Source organism: Malurus melanocephalus, unplaced genomic scaffold (genome assembly GCF_030028575.1).
Source record: "Malurus melanocephalus ecotype Western Australia unplaced genomic scaffold, MMel_1.1 scaffold_301, whole genome shotgun sequence".
Lineage (NCBI taxonomy): Eukaryota > Metazoa > Chordata > Aves > Passeriformes > Maluridae > Malurus > Malurus melanocephalus.
This window is the reverse complement of record NW_026623533.1, coordinates 191,711-215,543: the sequence shown is the minus strand read 5'-3', so window position 1 is coordinate 215,543 and position 23,833 is coordinate 191,711. Positions and strand designations below refer to the sequence as shown.

At 35.1% G+C, this 23,833-nt stretch overlaps 1 protein-coding gene across 1 annotated transcript in view; it reads right to left on the bottom strand.

The window, feature by feature from the left end:
- Positions 1-6,206: 6,206 nt before the first annotated feature.
- Positions 6,207-23,833, bottom strand: part of OTOGL (otogelin like) — an 88,566-nt gene continuing 70,939 nt past the window's right edge. The window contains exons 44-58 of the mRNA XM_057377133.1: positions 22,515-22,656; positions 21,985-22,170; positions 21,265-21,477; positions 20,342-20,446; positions 19,931-20,038; positions 19,462-19,563; positions 18,111-18,215; positions 17,982-18,022; positions 16,931-16,994; positions 15,809-15,987; positions 15,399-15,503; positions 14,470-14,589; positions 12,806-12,851; positions 8,615-8,694; positions 6,207-6,469 (exon numbers count right to left, since the gene is read on the bottom strand). Coding sequence (XP_057233116.1) covers positions 6,269-6,469; positions 8,615-8,694; positions 12,806-12,851; positions 14,470-14,589; positions 15,399-15,503; positions 15,809-15,987; positions 16,931-16,994; positions 17,982-18,022; positions 18,111-18,215; positions 19,462-19,563; positions 19,931-20,038; positions 20,342-20,446; positions 21,265-21,477; positions 21,985-22,170; positions 22,515-22,656 — 1,797 coding nt within the window. The 3' untranslated portion in view covers positions 6,207-6,268. The remainder of the gene's footprint in view (positions 6,470-8,614; positions 8,695-12,805; positions 12,852-14,469; positions 14,590-15,398; positions 15,504-15,808; positions 15,988-16,930; positions 16,995-17,981; positions 18,023-18,110; positions 18,216-19,461; positions 19,564-19,930; positions 20,039-20,341; positions 20,447-21,264; positions 21,478-21,984; positions 22,171-22,514; positions 22,657-23,833) is intronic.

The window sequence follows — 23,833 nt, the reverse complement described above, 5'->3', positions numbered from 1 at the left end:
TTGTATCACCACAACTTCAAAGCAAACTCATGTCAGAATATCCTAAGAAGGGAAAAACTAACACACACTTTTATATTTCACACAGGTACAGAGGCAGCCAATGGTGCATCTGAGATGTGTGTCCTTGCTCAGGCCCTGCCTCTTCGCAAGCCTCATATCAAGTTTCCTGAGATCCTTAATTTTCAATGAACTCTGGATGTGCCTGTTGTTAACCAGTCATCTAGACACCCCTCGGTGTAAAAAATGCCAGGTATTTTTTAGTTTGTATGTGATTACCAGCTCAAAATTCATTGCAATCAGTGCTACCCCTTACTTATTTTCCTTCAGACTGGTTTTCTACAGTACACTTTTCTAACCAGATGCACCGTGGTCAGTGTACAAAATAAGCCTTAAAACACTTTACTGCAGAAGTACTAAGTGCAGCTGCAGAGCCATTGGTACGTCTTACGATCTTACAGAGGTCCCACACAAAGTCACCAGGATAAGCATCTATAAATATTGACAAGAATGCACAGCAGTAGGAGCACAGATGTATTTCCCAAAGGCTGAACAAGAATTTGACTCAGAAAATATATATTGGGAGACATCCATCTTTGGCCAGATCTGAAGCAGCAGTTTCAGAGTAGAACCTACCTCAATACAGTTCCCAGGGCCCAAACCTTTCCCCAATTAACCTTTTTAATAAAAAATTAGTACTCTAATGTGTTCTTTGAAATTAAATCAGTTGATAAAATTGAAAAAGCTGATAAAAAATTTTACTGATTATAGAATAAATAAAAATTAGTGCCATAATGTATCATAAAAATGAGTAACACTCACATTATATACTTCATATTTTCTCAGGTACTATCATACCTCTCTTGAGATAGTATCTTCTTTTTCAGTGGATTGTTCGTAATTTTTACTAAAACCTGTATCCCACTGAACTGTGAATCATGAAATAAGGAATAAATTTTTCAATTAAAGCTTTATYTAGAACTTGTACTAAACAAGGCAAATTTACTCTCACCAGAAAAATATCATTTTGGAGCTGTCATCCAGACTCAAGGATACACATAGTAAATTAAAAGCCGCTTCAATAAAACCCCTGGTCCCAAAATACTGAGTCAATCCCCCCACCTGGGAAGCAGAGCACATGGGTGTAAGCACCTGTGCCATTTTAGCTATCAATGACTAAAGTAAGCTACTGCCTATTCAGATGTTTTGCAAAGCAGACGATCAAGTTTTTTCCAGGGTAATTTGTAGTCATCAGGCACATAGGGAGACTTGCTTAAAAAAGTGATTTTCAAGACACCAGCAGGAGCCCTCTATGTGTTAACCCAAATAAATTAAGTGTGCAGGGCACATTCCACCTTAATCAAAAGAACACTCCCCAAAACATAACCACATTCCTTTTATTCAGCATTTCTAGTAAAGAAGTTTTAACATCATTAATTATTGTTTTTTTCCAAAATGTAACATAAGTACAGAAGCAGCTCTTCAAGCTACCCTATCAAAAACTACTCATAAAAGTAGAAACTACATGTTTAAGACATTTTTTCAGACTATCTCTTTGGAGTAACATTCTTAAATCTCTGATCTTAGGGAATCATTTACCACTGATTTTAATAGGTATAGAACAACCCAATTGGTCTATATGTAGATTTCTCTTTCCAAATAGGCAAAAATGAGAGTTCTTAAGTGATCAGTTTATTGGCTACCAGGATCAATATATCTTATTTGCTATAGTTCATTATCCGTCAGCTCTGAATATCCTTTCCACCCTAAACGGTGGTGACTTATAAATGATAATGAATAGATAATTTTTTAAGTTTTCTCATTCTATAGGCAGCATTTAAAGAAAGGTTAGACAAATTTTAGTACATAGTCTTACATACAAAACCTCTCTACCATAACCTTTTCTCAATAAAACCTTTCTTTTCTCTTGCAATAATGTGCTGAAGTCTACCCCTCAAATTTTTTTTACTTACATATTGTGAATGTTTTTTGAAAATATATTGCCCAGAATAGTTGGGAGTGAGTAACTACAGAAATTTTTTCTTATGTTCTGGCCTTCATACTTCTCCATGATGGTTATGTTGCTATGGTTACATGTGACAACTCATTTACATTCTGTCATTTATGTATTGTCTATGACTAGAATATACCCCTGTGGGATTCTTTCTTTAGACATAGATCTGTACATAATTACAGCAACAGCAGCATGTCAAGGTAATGTCTGGAAAATATTTTGATGAGGCAGAACTTGAAAAAAATAAATTCAAGTAAATGTTTTCCATTGCCATTCCTGAGTGGTACCTACATGTTTATTTGGCAGTAAGATTTTACACAAAGGTGAATTTCTCTAGTATTTGGAAATTGGGTTTGTCCTTTAAATTCATATAAAAAGTGAGATGGAAGAAAAAGACATGGAAAGAACTATATAGAATTAATGCATAATAATAAAAGAAAATAATTCTAAAAAGTGCTGTAAACTGAGTTTATCAGCAAAGCAGAAGACCAAGAGAAAAAAAAAATAGTGTCAGGAAAAATGGAGTGTGAAAGAAGAGGGAAAGAACCACATCTGAAATAGCGTTTTGTCACAGCTTAAACACTATGAACAGTACAGTGACAATTTGTAACCTCAAAGTGGGTTCTTGGAAATGCCTCTGACTTTCAATATGTCATGTGGCTAAGTCTGTTCAAACACCAAACTTCAGGCCCTAAAATTTCACCAACACACAGGTGCACATATTTGGGAAGAGCTCTGTCATCAATGTGGAAATAAAACATGCAAATGCATTATGTTTTACTTTTAATTTTAGTATACAACTTTGGCTGGCTGAAAATGGGAATATTAGCTGCCTGTATAGCTGTACTCTCATTTGTACAGTACATGTACTTTCATTTTACTAATGAAAACACACAGGAAGTTACTTATACCTAATATTAAAAGCTGTGCTTCAAATTCTAATATTGGGGCTAAAGTTGGTCTTAACAAATTACCTGGTAAAAAAGGTAATGGAATTATAAAATCAAATATAAAGAATATGGCAATCGTAGGAGCCATTTTATAGAAGCATATTCAGGTATAATCTAAGTGTAGACATATTTTTATGTTAATCCCTAAAATATCTCCATAGTTTTATGGCTAAGCCTTTATATTGCAGAATTTCTTTTGCAAGCACAGGTAGGAAAACAGAGGAGTGGAAATGTAGGAACAAAGGCCCACTGGGAGCAGTTACACATGGGAGAAATGACAAGGCATGGCAGGACAGCAGCACAAGGATCCACTCCATCGTGCACAGCTTCTCACATTTTTCAATGACAATGTGGGAGTTTCAGAAACGTGCATTCTCAGCCTTTCTTTCAGGGGAGTGGAAATTATTCTAGTCTCAGTTTCAGAGGGGGTAGAAGGGAGGGAATCCTGTGGGTGTTACAGCTCTTTTAGTCAATAATAAACAGACTAATTCATTTTGGTATTTAACTAAATAGGGTTTGAGTTGGATCAGCTTTCCAGAGAAGCTCACAGGATGCCTGTGCAGACAGTTACACAAAATTTGAGGCTTGGGCTTGAGGCAGGAATACAGAGCTGAAGAGACATGAGAAAGCCAAGTCAGAACCACAAACTGGATACACGTTTATATTTAAAGTTGCAGACGGAGGAACCACATGAAGCAGAACAGTCCTGCCCCACCGCAGCCCCGTTCAAGCCTCCTCCCTGGTGCCATATCTGCCAGGGCTGGGTCACATCGTGAAAGACACACCACATCCTGCCAGTGCCATCTTCCTCGGGCTAAAAGAGCTGGATGGGCTGTCCAGGAAATGGTTCATGGCTTTGAAGAGATGTTCACTTTCTGACAAGGCCAAAGCAGCCCCAGTTCGAACTTTAATTGGAAAATTAAAGACAATCTCAGAGCCACTCTCTCCAGATCCACTGAAGATGTAAGATTTTGCTGTAGGCTTCAGGGAGAATCCTGACACAGCTCCTACTGCTTGTTGCATTTAAAAAAGAAAATTGTCTAAACGGGGAAAAATAGTTTAATATCATTATCCTATTACAGCTTGTCATGAAGTTAATTTTAAACAGGACTTCTTTTACAAATTCCAGGTTTTCCTAAGGGTTTGCATTAGTATTCATCTTAGTGGCAAAGGTTAATTAATTGCATCAACACTGATTCATTATTACTCCGCAAAATAATGTTTATTAAATTCTTTTTAATTACAAACACAGCTCAAAATCAAAGAAAAGCACATGGCTTATAAAAAGCCACAGATGTGCAATGAAAATGTTAGATGATTATATGGAAAAATGCTGTATTCTTCGAGCTTCCTTTTTATCAAATGCTAAATTCATTAAGTAGATTTGGACCAAACTCTCTTAATGCAAATATAGCATATCTACTTCTATCTCAACAAATCAAAAGTATGTATTTTTCTTATAAAAGTTGTTTTTAATTTGTTGTAAGAACACACAAACATTACCGCTATGACTATGATTTAACTTCCATTTCTTGTCTGCATGAAAATTTTCTTTACACAAATTCTGAGAGCAATATCAGAGAACATTTTGGTTCTAGGCCTGTGGTATATAATACAACTTGAAATATCTGCCTTACAAATCATAAAAACATGCAGATGAAGCATATGCTTTCTCAAAGTGTCTCTTTATTTGGATCACTAGGTGATCACTATTTCTCTATAATGGTTAAATATTTGGCTGATATTTTACAATGGATTGCTATTTAATTTTTAAATCAAGTCATGTTTTTAAATGATGGATGAGTAGATGAGTCTTGTTAGTAATGACAGATTTCTCTGTAAAAGATATTTTTCTTTATAAGCCATCAAACTGAATGTAGCAAACAAAGATTTGTCACACAAAGTAGCAAAATAGCCTTGGCTTTCAAGGCAGTATTAAAATTTTATATTGCTTATATTTCATTCTAATAACCCATGTGATAATCCAACCTTTTTTAAATTAGATGATTACATCTTGAAATTAAAACTGTTTGTCAGAAGGTTTTCAAACTTTTAGACAAGAATTTTAATTCTGAATCAAAAGGAAAATACTGTCATAATTTAAATAATTTTCATTCAGTGAGTTTATAAAGCAAAGTAATCTTCTAAAACAAGCTTAAAGTTGCATTCTTTATTTTTAAAAGCAGATTATGTAGTATGTTTAATAAAAGGAAGATTATATTCAGTTTAAGATGTTGAATTGTGGACATTTACAACTTGATTGAGCATGAATAACTCACCTAAGCCCTTCAAAGTATTTATTTTTCCTGATTTTTTTTCCTGGACTCAAAAATTATGAATCCTAAAATCAATCAACAGTCTAAGTATCTATATTTTAAAAAAATGAGAAATATATTGAACACAAATCTTTAGACAAAATCATTATGAATATTTTAAATGTGCAGTATCCTGGGTTTTTAAAATAAATATATATACATACAATCTTATGCTATACCTAGAAGACAGCCAATTTCTTTTCTGTGGAAAGTGATAAAACTGATACAAAATGGAATCCTTCATAGCAGTAATGGCTTTCAGATATTTTTAAGGTACAAAAGTTATAACACTTCAGCCTTTGCCTAATCATGCTTTGTATTTATAATACACATAAAAATTAAATAGATGTCTAAGTTTTCAAGATATTCTGATTCTGCTATATGCTCTGGAGATTTCCTACAAGTAGCCAGTTATAGGTCACAGTCATGTTGTTTCTCAGTGACTTACAGTGTAAGCAGAATCCAATCATTGACAACAGCTTAATGGACAAAAGATAAATTTTTTTCAGCAAGATAAAAAATGTTGCAGTTTAACCCATTAGTTTTTAAATAAATTAATTCAGTCATTCTAAAAATTCTAATATGCTTTTTTCCCATTTAAACATGGGACTGGTGATGGTTTTCAACTGGAGGCTTCTAAGTAAATGAATCACTAAGAAATTCTCAACTTTGATATGTAGCCACAATTCAAAATTTTAAAACACTGGAAATACAGATATTAACCAGCTTTTTTCACCACCTCATCAGAGAGCCACTGAGTAGAAATAAATGATGGATAAACTGCATCTTGTTCAAATGTATTTATGTTTTTCATTCTACACTTGCCAATATTTTCAAAGAGAATTCAAAGAACAAACAACATCTTTGCCAGATTTGGGAAAGGTTACATTATAAAGCATAACTGATGACTTTTTTATTTCCCTGAAGAGTACTACAGCCATCTATGATCAAAAAACTGTCTGGTGAAAGCCAAATCATATCCACAGTAATGTTCAGTTCCACTGGCAGGAGCAGTCTATGGGCTCTTGAATGACGTACATGATTTCAGTGCCATTTCCTGAGCAGCGCAATGGCACAGTCAGGACTCGTGTTCCAACTTCTCGACAACATTTACAGAATCTTAGATGGCTATCAATATTGACATTGAAAATTGTTGCAGAAGGGCATTTTCCATCACAAGAAGCCACATTTACCTATGAGTAAAATAAAAGAAAACAAGATCAAGAATTAAAATTAGGTATCTCAAATCTTGTTGTAAAAATATTACATTTCTAATTTCTTTGCGATTAAAACCCATTTTTACATTTTAAAAGTGTTCTGGTCTTAAAAATTCTTTTATCTTCTAAAATTCATTCATTTTAAGTTCAGTCACATTTTAAATATTTTTTTTTAATTAGACTTTTCTTCATTGTTTAATCATGCGTCTTGCTTCACACTTGTTTTATAGATACCAAAATTGAATCTCCAGTTTACAAATTAATAACTTTGAAACAGCATGGCTGAATCCATGTCCTTTTCATGTTCACTGATAAAAAGTTAAATTCTTCTAAGTAAAATGAAGGGACGTTTATCTTTCTCCTTGAAGGTTCAAGAAGAAAAGCATAGCAGTGCAAAAGCTTTACCCTTTCGTGTTTATACTGTTTGTGACTGAGGGCTGCGTTTCCACTCAAAGAAATATATCCAAAACAGACACAGTAACAGCTAGGGTACATACTAGGTGGAAAATGATTTGTGCTCTAGACTTCAGCAGAGCAAAGCTTTCTCTCACTGTTACATTATGTGAAGAATTTTCTTAATTCATATTTTGACAGAAAACAAATTCTACTTTTTAATTGAACTTAAACAGAGTTGAAATGCTGGGATATCAAGGATGGCTACGCTAGGTCTAGTTCTCTTTCACATGATTGAAGAAAAGTGCCAGTGGGGGAACTGGAGAGGAAAGGAATTGGATCTAAGGGACTGAAAATTTGGAGGTACTTCTGTGTGAAGGGTAGGGGAATTTGTACTGTGCAAAGGATGTGAAGCCATCAAGGAAATCGGGAACAAGAAGATACCGGGAAAAGGGGTCTGTAATACAGGTAGAGGTGGGACGGTGATAGGTCTTTTTGGAAGGTGGGTAGACGGGGAAGAAAAGATAAAGTATTTACAATAGCAAGTCATCTAAAAAAGGGCTTCATTTGCTGTGTCATTTAAAACATGACCTGGCCAACATTCTTGTTGCTCCTCTCTGAGTCCTTTAGTTCTGCAGCAATGTAGAGGGACCAGAGATGCACAGAGCACTCTCCCAGCACTGATTTGTGAAAAACACTAGAATGAGTTTGTTTCCACTGGCTATCCATTTGCCTAAATACCATGGGTCTTAGCTAGCCTTTTTGCCTGCTGGAGAACAGATATTTTCACAGAACTGGATGAAAGGGCAAGGATCTTTTCACCTAGCTTAAAAAATCTATGAAGTTTGACTAAATCTTTCATTTTAATGTTCTTTATTTAGTCAATATCATGTCTTTATTTTGTTATATTGCTGTTTCTTTATCTAGATTGTTGAAGAAACTGTGAAGCTCTCCAGTCTACTGTTACCTATGGGAAATTAATGTAATGTCATCTACATATTTATACACCCTCATTATCTATCCTTCTAAAACTAAATACACCATGCACTCCTACTATTAAAATCTGAACATGTCATATTGGGCCTTCTATCAGGATGGCTTTTAACATGTGATGTTTTGCCTCTTCCCAAATAACTGTTTAGGCTCTTCACCAGAATCTTCCAAGTGGCCTTTTGGAAGTCTTGAGATACTTTATTGTTTGCCTTCAAGTGCTACATAAGAAACACATTTGATGCTCAGAAATTTCCTGGGGTCTATAGATAACGCTACACCAAAGCTGAGAATTACAATGTCTTAAGCAGACCCATAAATAAATGAGATGATGAATTTCTAATATGGAAACACACGCTATGCAGAGAAGAAGACACACAGAGCACAAAGGTCTTCAAAGAGGAATGCAGCAATGTTCCATTACAAGTCAGAGCATTTCTACACCTCTTTGAGAGCAGGATGTTCTTTCAAGCTAAAGGGTTCAATGCCTTCGTTAGTTAAAATAATTATGGTCTGTATTTTTTTATTTGAAGCCAGATGTTTCTCCAAGCAGAAGGACTCAGTCTTTCAGTAATAGAAATAACTAGTTTTATTCCATTTATGAGTAGGATGATACTCCTAGGGTCAAGGGTCTGATTTTGAGAAGAAAGCAGCACTTTTTGTTGCTTGTTGTGAGCTATAACTGAGTTCTTAATCCTTCGCCATAGGCCAGTATTACAACAGCTCTTTTATACTTACCGGGCTTTGACTTATACAGTCATTTTTTCTTATGGTTGTCCTGATTGTCATTTTCTGGCAAATCCTTTCTTCCTTTTTGCCTGATAAAATATAAAAAATGCATGCTGAATCAATGCATCTCCTGAACTGTATTTTCTTCTTTTAAAAAAATACAAAATTAACATAATTTAAATAATTATACTATATTTTCATTAATGTACACACAGAAACKATTACTTCCATAATTTTGTTTTTAATCTAATATATTAATAAATAGTTCCTGTGCAGAATTACCTGTTTTATAGATATCAAATATGAGCAACAAGTATCCTAAACAAGCCATATGGATTTTTTAAATATTAAACTATGAATATGTTGTTAAGTTGCACATATGGCATGAGAAATAAAAGCACTTAGAGAAAAAAAGTATGTCTTGAGTAACTTTGAATAGTATTATAATTAATTCTGTTTCATTGGGTATGTTGAATGCAAATAGGATTTTGATCCTGCTTGTTATAAAATTTTCAGAACGTAACATTAGAGAAGGTGAAGCTGTGAATGCGATTACAATCTTCATGTATTTTGCATGTTTAAAAATGAAATATAATTCATTTATTTCAACATATTTTTGAGAAAGATGTCCTTCAAGGAAGCTTTGAAAGAGAGATATGCATTTATTTGCTAAGTATGATGCACTTTTTATCCCCAGATCTGAAGCACATGCAGTCAGCATACAGATTTATAATGAGGGACATACTGCATTTTTATGTTCTGTCTTGGAGATATTGATAGCAGGTTGGTTTTTTTTTTTTTAATTTGAAAATTAAATCTGTACCGTGAAAAGCCATTTTTTAGCATAGTAGAAGTCATAATCTGAAATAAACATATGATTTTTCATGCTTCATTCTGTATCAGACAGTTAGTACTATCTGTGTGATAACAGTTATTTAGAGCTCCTGTTTCACTACTCATCAAAACCATCTGTTACATTTGCTGTGCAACTATTCTGGACATACAGCATATAAAATAATAAGCAATATTCAATAGTTTCTTGACTTTCCTTCATGGTTGGGTGTACAGAAAAAAAAAAAAAAAAAAACTTTTATGTTGCCCAGAATCTTGAGAGCACTTTTATAGGATAAATGAGCTCTGAGTAACCAAAATATTGTGCTGCAACCAAAGCTCCTCCGAGTACTGAAAAATTAGGTTGACTGCAGAGCACAGCTAGATTTCAACCTGTGCACTGAAGAATCAAACAAAATTATATTACTGATTAGCAGATTGCTGTATGAGTGAAACTTTTAGAGTAGCACATCTTGCTTTTCCTTTCTCAGAAACACTTTTTTAAAATTTCTGAGGTATTTCCATCTGAAATTGTTTGCCAGCCTGAGCATGAGTAGACAGTGCAATCTTTGTACTGTCACAAGTCATACAGAGATAAATATCTAACATTTCAGCACAGAGAGTACTGATGGCTCATGAAAACTCTGCTGCTATACTTTTCTCTCTCCAGCCTCGAACTGTAAAGTGGATCTGTATTCAATATCAGATAGGCTTTGCTTACTCACTCCTTATTTGAGTAAGGAGTTTCTGTGATTACCTATGCTAAAAAGCAAAGAATTGTGAGTGTATTGTAACAGTACTGTTTCATTCTGTAAATTCTGGTATAAAAAGTATACACTGCCGGGGGGTTGGAGTTGTATGTGTCATGTCCCCCTCCCCACCCTCGCCCTCAATATTTTTGTAACTTTGTAAAACATATTGGGACAAGAAATACAGCATAAATCCATATCTGCAAAGGTGAGACCAGACTGTAACACATACTCTTGCTCTAGTTTAAGGCAAAAAAATTTCCATCATTAAATTTAGAGACCTGGGATCAGATTTAGAATCCCTTGGTAACAGTATTCAGAATCACGATTTTTTTAAAGTAGCATATCTTATTGCAACTGTCCTGTAAGTAACTGTGATAAAACCAATTTTAGCAACCAGCAGGAGGAATAACCATTAGCAGTATATACCATAAATGGATGAACCTAATTCTGACAGGTGCTGAGCAGTGAATCTTAACCTGAAGATTAGATTAGTTTAGAAAACCAATGATTTGGGAAGCCAATATGGGATCAGCATCTCTCAGCATCAGGCCCAGAGCCATTAACTGCATGGGAATATTTAATGATGATGACAGCTATGACATATATATCAAGCAGTGCTTACATGATTATATAAAAGAAAAAGAAAATACATTATTAAAAATAATACCTGGTTCACAATTAATACTACCAGTAGGCACTACTGGGCTAATGGCAAAGGGTAATAGACCCAATCCAGAACCTGGCAGAATCATTAGGAATAGAAGATTCTCATGAAATAAAAACATTTCTGTATAAATGACACTTCATTAATTCTTACACTGCCAACTGCAATTTTTCTTTTAGCAAAAGATGGTGAGCTTTCTTGTCAGTCTTCCACAATTTAGAAACTCTGCAGCTGCTTCAAGTCTAACTAAAGATGGTCTACACTTTATTACTCTCCTGTTTAACACAAAACTGGAATGTTTACTTTTAAACCAAGCTTTTTTAACGAGTCTCTCTATGGCAAGGTAAGAATTAAATATATGCACACACTTTGCATGCATTAAATCAAGCTCTTTTATGAAAGTTATTTGTTCCCATTAAAATCCCAGTGTGTTGCAAGCTCTATTTTTAAGTACTCAACTGCTTCACCACAGGGCACATGCTTTTAGTTAAAAAATAAAACAAATAGCATATAACAGTGCATATAAAAAATAGCATTTAAAAAATAGCATATAACTGTATGAATGTTATCTGGGGGTTTCAGCAAGTATTTCTGAAGTATAACAATGCCTTTCCTGAGGCCGCAGAATATGGCCAAAATGATAAATCTTCCTGGTCAATAGAGAACCAGCAGTCAATAATTTTTAAGACTAATTCTCTAAATAATGCCAACCTATTTTTTTGAGGGTGTGGATTTAAATATTTTTCAACACAGTTAACTCATGAGAGAAAGATTATTAATTATTAATATTTCAGCACAATTCTGGTGTGTTACTTCTGTATGGTGATTCTCATAAAAAAAAATCTGTTGTATTAAAATACCTTTAATTTTCCATGTTTTGGATACAATAGAAAAACAGTATTTGCAGCTTTCTAAGTCTCACACAACTTGGAGACTTGCTATATTTGATAAATAATACTTGCTGTATTTGATAAATGTTATTACCTCCCCTTACTTCTCCATATCATATTTAATAAAATGCACTTCACTTTTATATAATAACAGTGCAATATATGGTTATAAGTCTGTGACTTGCTACTCAATATTATTAAGAAAAGGTTTTGTCTACAAAAATTCCAAAGACTAATTTGCCTTTAGTCTAATGCTGAGCACAAAAAAAAGCCAAAAAAGAGGGGTAGGATTTTCTGTAATGTTGAACTTGCTGCTCTATACAATTAGTTTCACACTGCAATATTGGTGTATATATATCATTATATACCCAGGTAATAAAACTTTTCCTAGTCAAAACTGCAGAGAAGTTTTGTTCTCGACCAATTTTTTAATTGCATAAATTATGAATCTTTTATGTCAGTTTCAGTCACCTTTCATCACTTTTTAAAGTTACACACCCAGAAAATGTGAGTGTATTCCCAGATATTAAAAGGCTGATTTTATATAAACATTGCTATCATCAGTATTACAATAACTTTTCCTCATTTGGGATTTAAGAAAAAAACATTCCAGTATTCTGGACCTAGAAAATACATATTAGGGATACAGAATAAATTGCTAAGTTTGAAGATGTACTGCAAAACATCATTGAATGAAGAATCAATTTTAGGAGGAAAAATTCCTAGCTTTCAAGGAGAAGATCATATAAATGCTATTTTAGAGCCAATTTAACAATAAAGAGGATGTTTTCATTATTTTAATTGAGATAAATTTTAATCTTCCATATGGTATATTTGGAGAGATTTGGTTATACTCCAGAACAATAATGTTAAAAATCAAGTCAGCAGCCAAATGAAGCAAGACCTTTTTATAAGAGTTGTTAGGTAACTACAATCATTTTATGTGATTTATAGGGGGAACTGCATGCTTTTTTCCCTCTTTATGTCCCAGCAACTGAAGTTAAAAATTAAGCTCTCCAAAACCAAAGCCAAACTAGCACATATTGCAGCCTTCATCACTTACAGGTCTTGCAGCAGCCATCATTATACGTCTGCACTATTCCTCCATTCTAGGAAAATAAAAGAAGAATATAGCAAAAAAGACCAGGCTCAATGCAGTGGGAAATTGCATCACAAGATATTCTATGTTTTAAAGATGATCAACTAATAAAAAGTAGTGTCACTGAAATCAAGAGGATTACACAGATATGTATCAGCTGAAGGTTTGCTTCATTAATTCTTTCCGGCCTTTGAAATTGAAAAGGAACTCATCACTGCTGACAAGTTCAGTAGTGTTCAGCTGACATCTGATCTAGTTGCCTTTGAAAAGGTCCCTTAGTTTCTATAAGAGTATTTTTGTATCATCCACTACCATCTATTTCCCCACCACTGAGATTTATTAGGATAGTTTCAAAAATTCTTGCATGTAGCCCAGATCTGCATATTAAGCAGACAACAGAACATAAACAGAACTCTTACGATAACACCATACAAAACATAGAATTTTTTAACTTCCATCTTTTCACACAAGTATGTATTTTTTTACCTCATTGCAGAAAAATTGCTACATTAAATTAAAAACTACTAATTAAATAAGTTGTTCAAAAACTTCTTAGATGAGCGCTTATACTCAGATATTCCTGAATTATCCTGAGCTTCCTGCAAGAAGAGCTTTCTTCTCAGCTACTGGTTCAAGCCTATGTGCAGCATCTCTCAAAAACAGGTTAGACTGATTCAGGAAATTAATTTTAGGGCTCCATTCTTTAAAATAATAACCATTATTAGTAAGGACAGTCCCTAATAGACGGTGTCAGAATGGTTCCAAGGAAGAAACTCAAGCATAAACTCAAAGTACTACAGGCATTAATTTTAAATAGAACACCTTCCTCAGGATTGGTAGAAATAGGAACATTTTTGAACAAATGGTAGGGATAAGTAGGACTGGTACTAAATTTATAAACTGTAGTCAAGACAGCAATGGTACTTACCCTCTCTACATATATATTTATTATTATTTTTAGCTCATATTAAATATAGGATATACTGCAAGTGCAAAGATTTGCAAGTATTATAGAGAGGTATTAAATTAGAAATTAAACTGTAAATAAATAGTAAATCTTTGTGAAGAATACCTGTTCTTCAAAGCAGTTGATATGGATATGCCACCTTTATATTTTTAAATGTATGGTGCACGTAGATACCCTTTCATGTATGATAGATTTTTTTTGTCATGTTACACAGAGTTTCGTTTAAGAGATCAAAAAGTTTATGTATACTCAGTCATCTTCCTAATCAGTGCCCAACTTAAGCTGACTTTTACATGCAGCATTTCTGGATTTCTTGGTCTGATTTATTTATTGTGTGTGTTCTAAGAACTTGGCAAAGTGTTATTGCAAACTAAAATAAGACACAGTGATTAGCACTTTATATAGTGGTATGTCAAGCATGATTCCAATTCCACAATATTTTAAAAGCAGGCATCAAAAAGACCCAAACAAAACTTTTACACTCCTCACAGATACTTGGAACGGAAACAGGAGTAAAGGAAATGACTGCAAATTGTTCATTTACAGGTTTTTACTCACCACTTTTTTAATTTAAAGCAAGCGCATGAAGTATGCCTGCCTTGTGGAGTATAGGTCAAACTCCAGAGCAGTTATTGTCACTTACCTTACCCACAGTACAAACCTTTGTACACTCAGTGTCATTAAACGGGGGGCAGACAACACTTGACCCCAGTACAATGGCCCCTGCAGCAGTCTTTGCACATTTRTAGTTGGTACAGTTGGAGGTCCAGGTGCTTCCTTCCTGAATATATAAAACAAAGCCATTGCTGAGAAAGCCGAAACACTTCAGCTTTATCTCCAGCCTGAAATGTCTGTAAAAGTGGTGCCCTCATGCTAAATAGCACCTACTGGGGTGGAAAATCTGCTGCAGACCACCCATAGGTGGCAAAGTCCACCTTCTAACTAGCAGAGGCTACTCCTCCCTGAAGCACTGACCCTACTCTCCAGAATGTTGCTGAGCATGGATGTCCCAGAGCAGAATGAAAGGCCTAGGTGCCAGCTGAATAGTTCCTTTTGCTCTGAAATCAATTGGAATTATGAACCAAGTCATGGCCACATCCAAATTTCTGTGTATGTGGATGGAACACACCATCAAGATCCTGAACCCCGTGCCTCAATTTGCACTTTTCCTTTCTCTAGTAACCAGCATGAAGAGAAGAGTGGCCCTGGAAAGAGAGGGATCTAGAAGTCCTGATGTAGACTCAGAAGTTCCCAATATATCTAAATCACAATATGTAATTTAGTTACTATTTGAACCCTCTTCCACAGTTAGGGCATATCTAGTCTTAAGCAAATGATGACATTTGCATAACTTTGTAGAAAATATTACAAGCAATAAAATGAAGTAAGATATTCACCAGCGTGAAGTGGCAAGTCTTTTGATAAACATTGCCATCATACATTATAAATAGCTTCCAAGTGTGTCACAAGCAATAAGGAGGTATGAGACAACACTGACAGCATGAGTTAGCTAAGAAATGTCTGTCAGAGTCCTGTCTATTGCTACGTTATCATTATAATTACTTCCTCTCTCTGTTGAGAGGCACTCACCTCATACACAACCAGCGTTCCATTCTCTGTATGAAAAGAGCAGGACACATTTTGACACGTACCACAACAAGTATCATGACTGAAAGAAGGAATATATACTTGATGCTGGAAAGAAAGGAAAGGAAAAAAACAAACAAGTACTTTTTAAACATACATTATATGGAAATTCTCTGATTTCTGAAATTATAAACACCAAGGAAAACAATGGATGGATGGACAGTCTGATAGATATGTTTCCATATCCTGCTAGAAGCTGCCTCTCAATCCCATAGATACAAGGTATGCATCATCACTGTTCTCAAGTTCCTGCTGAGTAAATGGGAGTAACGAAAGTCTTCACTAAAACTTTTATCCTAGTTGTACAGTTGTGCTCACAAATTGCATCATTCCTGTATTTTAAGAACACTCACAGCTTCACATTTCTGTGAACAGTTCATCATTGTGAAATGCATAGCATTGTATCCTGTGTTCTGATCTTTTTCTTGTAAACACTGTACAGTGTAACAAAAGTCTCCATCCAAGTGCTGAATCACTGATTGTCCCGGACTCAGTACTGTGACCTCTTGAAAGATGCACACATCATCCTTCTCTAAAACCAAAAGAAATAAATGTTACCAGAGGGCAAAAATAATCTTGAAACAAATTAACAAAAATCACTGCTAAGACAAAAGAAGGGCAAAGTTCTACACACTGCAAAAGTAGTCGTTTAGACTTGATTGGTTTGTGGTTTTAATTACTGAACTAGATGCAGAGGAAGTATAATTCAGTTTAAGAAAATCTACAAAATGCAAAACTGCCTAAAATTAATAGTGTTCCTACTATGGAAGTTTAAAAAAGAGGCTGTTGTTCTTATCTTAAAAATGTTCTTATATTTACCATCCAGCTATTGTGCACATCACAAAAGGTAGCCTTTCTCTGAATAAACTAGCATATCTCCAGATACCTGTGGGCCAGTAATCTGCTCAGGCAGTGAATGTGTGCTTGGCTCCCACACACAGTTTAGCCTGGCTGCTGCCAAGTGCGCAGCTTCCCTCAACACCCCTTTACACAATGCAGCTGAAATCTGGTCTGCACGGGGCAGTTCAGTGAGGGATTAAGTAAGTTAAGTTATGGCTCTGTTCTTATGACTGACTACCTCCTCTTGTGCTGGCTGAACAGGTCTCTTGGTCTGTGTGAGGTAGTGTCTCATTTGTGCTTGAAAGCAAGTTAGGAGCAGCTGCCCTGCTCGCACTCAGGTACCGTTCACAGCTCATTTCCTGTTTCCCTCTCACCAGAGAGATTGTACCTGACTCTGAAAGCATGGATAGTTCTATGACAATCCCACACCCTGCCAGAATAGACACAAAATGCATGGATTAGCAGGCAAAGCACCATGTTCAGAAAAGAGAGAGTAACTGCATAACTAGATACAAATGCATCAAATTAAGATAAAAGAGCATTCACATTTGAGAAGCATTTACCATTTCTGCTTTCTTTGCATGGCCTTTTTGCTAAAAACTAAAACACAGCAATAAGGAATATGAGAAAGTTACCACAAATGTAGTGAGTGCATCCACAAGCACTGGAAACACTGCTATCTATTTTTTTAACTTCTCCCTGAGTGTAAAAAGATAAAAGCTTGCAAAGTCATGCACAATTAAATGTAGTGTTACACAGACAATTTTTGTCTAAAAATGTAAAATATTACTTTTATCACTTCCACCTGTGGCTTCATAAAAGAGAAAAATTGCTATGTATTCAAGAAACAATAGCACATTCAGATTTATTCAATGTATTTATCTCTTTAAACAGAAAACATCACTTCATTTTTGGTAGGGGTGCAGAGAGCAGCAGAGTCAATAATCAGAATTTTTTCCTGAGATACAAAGTTATCTGAACAATAAACACAATAGCAGGAAGATCGCCTCCTAAGAATTTTCTTCCAAAAGATAGGTGAAAGCTATTCCAATCTCAAACTCCTTAACAGACTTTACATTATGCAGTCTTCATATAAGGAACTATATGGCATTGGATAAGGAAAATATGGTCATTGTTGCATTAATGGGAGTTTGAACATTCAGTCATAGTTATATTCCAGATCACAGTCTCTATCATGACAAACATCATGAGGAGCAAAATATTTATGAATTCTCTTATCAGCTAAATTCAATAATGTTAAATCATTTTAATCAAAAGCATAAATGACTAACAAAATAATACATTTCCTCAGATGATACACATAATCATAATGCTCATACCTCATTAATTATTTTTTWAAATGGGAATTATTTATGTTGAAAGCCTTACCAGCATATTATTCCATGTCAACAATGAATAGGACAATATTGCAGTTCCTTTCTTTCTTTGGACATCTTACAACATAGAAAGTTGTAATTTCTATTAATTTTATAGAAATAGAAATTTCTCCAAGGAATAGTTGACAACACCATGCAGACACTCGGAATGACATGCTTGAGCTGGGACTGGGGGGCAGTCCCACCCTGTCCCTGCTCACTCTTTACAACTGTGTGAAACAAGGAGTGTAAAGGGAGGAGTATGACAGTTGAACACCATTAATAGCAATATTTAAAAGATAGCACTTACCAATTTACAGGTCAGTATAGTAGCATTTTCACAACTACATTCTGAGGAGATGAAGAAAACTGTGTTAATCAGTTAGCTAACTGTTAGCTTTGGTTAACAGCTGTGACTAATGAATAAAGCAACAATTACCGCAGTGCCATTCTGGACAACATTGCCCAAGAATTTTTTCCTTCACAGGTGTCATGTCATCTGTGCAAATCACAGGAGGTGCAGAACAAAGATTTTCATCACAAACTAAATGAGGGGAAAATACATATGAGAATTTACACAACTTTCCATCAGATTTTGCAATATATGTTACTTTTGAAAAACTATTTTTAAAAGAACATTATTTTATATAAATGTTATTATGCTTCTTARGCATCTGACTTATACTTGGAATGAGAAAAAATATTTTCAGAAGTGATTTTAGTTGTCTTGAAATATGTTTAAATTTTCAGAAAATATCAAACAGGAATCATTTAATATTCTTCCCACTTCAGAGTTACTCAATATTATAACCAGTACCAAAGACAACTAAAATCATAATCTTTGGAAAACATGGGCTAGAAATGTGCTGTAAAGTGCATTTCTGTAAGATAACAGGGAGTAACTGCCCTCCAGGGATGGCACTAATAAGAAAATACTGCCTCCCTTATCAGAATTGGCTTACTGGGACCATGAAAGAAGACCACAGACTAAGATTTAACTTTCTACCTGTCAGAATATGGCAAAAAACAATGCAAGGGTCTTTGCAGAAAATACGCCTGGGGGAAAGTGCTAGGAAAAGGAAAGGACCAAAATACAGAAGCAAATGAAGTAAAAACTACTAAACTCCAAACACAGTGGAAGTCAGTTATTTGAAATTACGCTGAAAGTCTGCAACAGGACAAAAGTTAAGCAGTTATACTTGTAGACGTTACTTTAAAATGTTTAGCACAATTTATGTGTTTTATGAGGCTATGAAAAAGACCAAGTTACACTGCAAATATTTTCTTCTGCCTGCTCATTGATTGAATAGCAGTCAATCCACCAGTATTTGGAACCCTTGGTCTACTCCTTTCCCTAAGAGCTCAAAGTTCAAAGAAACTGCCTAAATATTAGTGAATGGTACAACAGAGAAAAAAAAGCAACATGGAAGCCTTATTAAATGTGTTTTAATATATGAAAAATTGTATATTTATACTCCAAGGATGCGATTTAGTGCCATCAATATACCAGTATTTAGACCACTGTGAAAATAACCATTCTCTATCTGGTGAAGTAAATAACCTCTCCAGACCACTGTCTGGGTTCATTAAACCACCACTGAGCATAGCAAGAACTTGAATCTTCCTCAGCTGAAGACACCCTCATTTGGAACTCTTAGCCTATATCTGAAGCCCACCCTAAATGCTGAATCTAAACAAATAAACACACATGCACAAAACACACACACACACAGAGTTTGTCATTTTTACTGAACTTGGGAGCACACTGAACTCCCAACAGTTACACTCACCGCAGTAATAATGAGGACAACAGTAGTGTATGGTATTAAGGTCCACAGTGAGAATTTCCCCTTCATTACACAAGGGAACAGGCTCAATACAGGATTCACAAACTAAATAAAAAAAAAAAAAATCAGCCGTTTACAAAGTTTTAAATACTAAAGTGTTAGCGTATGTGAATTCTATTTAATAGACTATATAAAAAGCAATATTGTGTTTGATGCTCAGACAATAGAATTTTTATGGATTTTATGGCTATAAAAACTAAACAAAGTTCAAATACAAGGTTCAAAATTATGTTGGATAGAAAAGATCCCCAAACCCAAGCATAATTATGCTCCAGTCCACCAGATACGTGTGAAATTTTACTGACCTCTCCAAGAATTTCTGACTCAAGTCATTTGGTCTAGAATTGTAGTCTGTTTTTGTAAATACTTGACTATTCCTTAGCTCTCCATAAAAACATTAGAGGCTTCTTACCACAGAGACGAGAGAAGCAACAGGGATCTTCCTGTTTTGCTTCAACAATAAATTGATCTTCTCTGCAGTCTGGCTGGGAGGCATTAAAACAAACAGAAGGATCGCATTCTGTAGGATGTGAAACAAACACCATTTTAAAAGGAGTCACTGAAACAATACTAAAAAGACAAAGAAAATATATTCTTCATATACTAAGTAACATAAAATATCCCAAATTGACTGCAAATCAGAATACAAAAACACAAACACAAAAAAAAGTTGGAGAATGTTTAAAAAAACATATATCAGTGACTGGTGCTATTTACAGTGTCCCATTCTGTTAACAATCAAACTTGTAATGCAAATTTTTTTCCAACATGTAATACAAGTATGGAAAACTCTCCACTAACTGTGGTTTTGTATTTCCCTTACCACATCGGTACTGTGGACAGCAGGACAGGGGATGGTAGCCTACCACTAATTTTTCATTGGGTTGGCATGTTGGAATAACGGCATGACATGATGACATGTTACACTCTGTGGGATAAAAAACAATCAATTTTGATTTCTTTAAACAGATACAAGCGTAAGTCCTATAAGTTATTTATATAATCTAGTACAGAGATCCACAAAACAAGAGCAGTCCAAGTCAGCTTAAAGTTCAATCCATACCATCATGTAGACCTTTGAGCTTAATCCAAGGAAGCAGTTATATCCCTCTTAAATACAAGTATTTACTTGCTCTGCTTCCTATCCATGAAGCCAGCTATAATGTCTCACTGATATTCCTTGAGCAAATTGACAACACACCATTGGTTGCATCTAATGAGGAAAAGCATCATATCAGCTGGACCATATGTTATCATTTTCCTTTAAGACATTATGAAGAAATGAATATTGTTTGCTTAATGTTTTAGGAGTAAGATTATTCTTTTTCTGAACAACCAGGGCTAGACAGAATATTAGTATTCAGTGATCAGATTCCAAAAAACAGCTTCTGGGAAACAGAAGGATCAGAGAATGCTGCTCATCACACTCTAGGAAGAAAAGCAAGCAATCTCTGATGACTTCCCCAAATGCCAAGGTACTTCTGTCATTGAATAGTCAATTTATTATTAATTTCTATGCAAGAGCTTAAAGCATAATTTTCAACAGAAGTTTTGTTTAACTGGTGGACTTCTAAGAAAAAAATACATCAGTGAGTAGTTCTCACAAAGAAAAGAAGCCTGAATTGCTGGCCCAACCTGAAAATTAATTCTAAAAAATGTTACCTTGAATCAAAGGTTTGTCAGCTGCCAGTGAATGTCAAGCACTTATTTTATGTTTCTGTTACTGAAAACAAGTGTGGTACATACCACAAAYTTTCTTGGGACAGCAAGCTCTCTCTTCAATGACATGCAGGAGAACTTCCCCTTCTCTTTCACAGACTGGTGATGGATCCTCATTGCATTCAGGTTCTACTGCAACAATGTTTCCATTTTCTAAACACCTGTACATGCAGCAGCCTCTCATGGACCCATTCCAGATCTCCCCAGCTGAGCGGGGCTGTCCTTTATTATCTGTACATGCTGGAAGGGAAAGGAGCATCATATCCCTTAACAAGCAGACAGCTCCCATTCCCTGCAAGAAACTATGACTTGCATAAAATTTTGCGTAAAATAATATGGATATGGAGCATTATGATAAAAGAATCCAAGAAAGGATGATAATATTAAAAGCCCCAAAGGAACAAATGCTTCACTATGGGTGAAAATGGGTGAGGACAAGAGGCAGAACTTGCCCATGCTATTCCTTCCTAAGTTCTCAAGGAAGGAAAACCTGGGAGCTATGGAATGACCATCATTTTCACTAAGAGAGGTATATCAGCACCGGGTCTTAAAGCCATGTTAACTGAAAGCACAAACTGCTATAAAAGCAGTTGAGAAAAAGGGAGGCTCTGTTGAAGAGACCTCTACCAGATTCACAGTTACTGAGGACTGACAGAGTACTTAAACTCACCTCTTACCATGAACTGTTCATATAACTCTAGTTAATATCATCATAACTGCAAAACTACTCTGTTCTACTGTACTTACTACATTTTTCTTCTGGTATGCAGAGGTCAGACTCTGTTCTATGCAGAATGGTGCCATTTTTGCACACACAGTCTTCTCTTAAATAGGAACAGGGAGAATCTTCATAGAACCACTTATTCAAGCATGTCTTGGCTTCACAAGGTTGCACACAAGGCTGATATTCCTTGCCCTCAGGGCAACTCAGTGCTGCAAAGAATGCAAAAGGACTTTGACTGCTACTGTATTCTTTCAGCATTTCGTTGGATAAAAAGATAGTAAGAACAAGTGAGTTATCACAGAAAGCATGCATTTATACTTTTAACAGTACTTTAGGTAAGCAGCTAATTCAACGAAGATTAAAACTCATTTCATGACTAAAAGAATACATCTCAAGAACTTGTACCCTGATTTACCAATGCTGTGATAAAATGAGTCATTACTTACAAGAATAATAGAAAAATATATTTTTAACTTATCACAAAACACTTCATCACTAATAAAACCTCATCACTAAAGCCATATAGAAGTACAGAATACGGCTATCTGCTTACAACAGTAATCAGGTGTCCTCCATTTAATGCAGATGTTGTGCTTATTGCACAAAGCCACATATGCAGAAAGTGCATCACACTCATAATTCCAAAAAAAGGTACTGTTGATCCACATCTTCTCACAAAATTCCTGTGGTGACACCTAGGAACAAATTGCAATTGGGAATTAACAAATATAAGGATTTCCTGTAATTAAAATAAATCAGTAATTAAGAGAAATAATACAGCCACAAGGGGGAAAAATTGCTTGCAGTGTCTACATTAAAAAATGTCTTTTTTTGTCAGAACACTCATTCTGCAAAATTTAAACTGCCAGAATTTTCTATGTTCATCAGTAGACACAGAATGTAGCCCTAATGAGATTTCAGTATAGCCCTGTCAACTAAAAGTGAACAGTCGCAGCTAAACATTGCTAAACATTGCTTCCATACAATCCTGCTGTGTATTAATTACTCATTACTCTGTTTCTGTGTCTGTTGGACCTGACAGACTATGTTACTGAGTCTAAATGCAGGTGGTGCAAACTTATTTCTGTTGGATTTGTTCACATTATTTTGTAACAAGATATAAAATCAATATTTTATTTCTTCTGCCTGTTCACTTGTGTTACAGCCCTGTTCTCCCTGTCATTTCAGCAACTCTTCAAGCAGTGTCTCACTTCTGCCATGAAGTTCATTACACTGATGGCTGTTACCCATCCTTGACCCACTGATTCATGCAAGCGAGTGCACAACACACTCCATCCCCTCTGGCTCTGCCACCATCATGCATATGAAAAAAAAAATTTACATAATGGCTTTTCAAAGGCTTGAAAAATTTGATGGTATGCCAGTTTCTGCTATAAACCAGGAAAATATGCACTAAATGTTCCCCTGGAAACACATATGCAGTAGAAATTCTGACTCATCAGATTGCCTTACATTATTATAAAATATGTCAAAACAATTATGCAAAGCATCCTACTACTCACTGGTGCTACTCTTTTGGAACCTTCTTGGTTCCAAACTGCTTACAACTGCTCCTTCCCACTAAGTTTCTGTGGCAAATACCTTTTTCTTTTTCTTTTTTTTTTTTAACATATTTAAAAAAACACTTTAGTTTCTTCCTTTTAGAAGAACTCCCTGCACTTTTTTCTAGCTCAGGAAAGTGAGGAGAGGTCTCAAGAATTAGAAAGTAGGGGCTCAGCTGCCTGCAATATTTTTAACAGAATTTGTGATGAAAACCAAAGTGTAAAACAATGAAAACCAAGGGTGGAAAGGCAAAACAAGAAGAAGTGAATCAGGAATCTGAACACATCTATCTCTCAGAAAGAAAGGGCC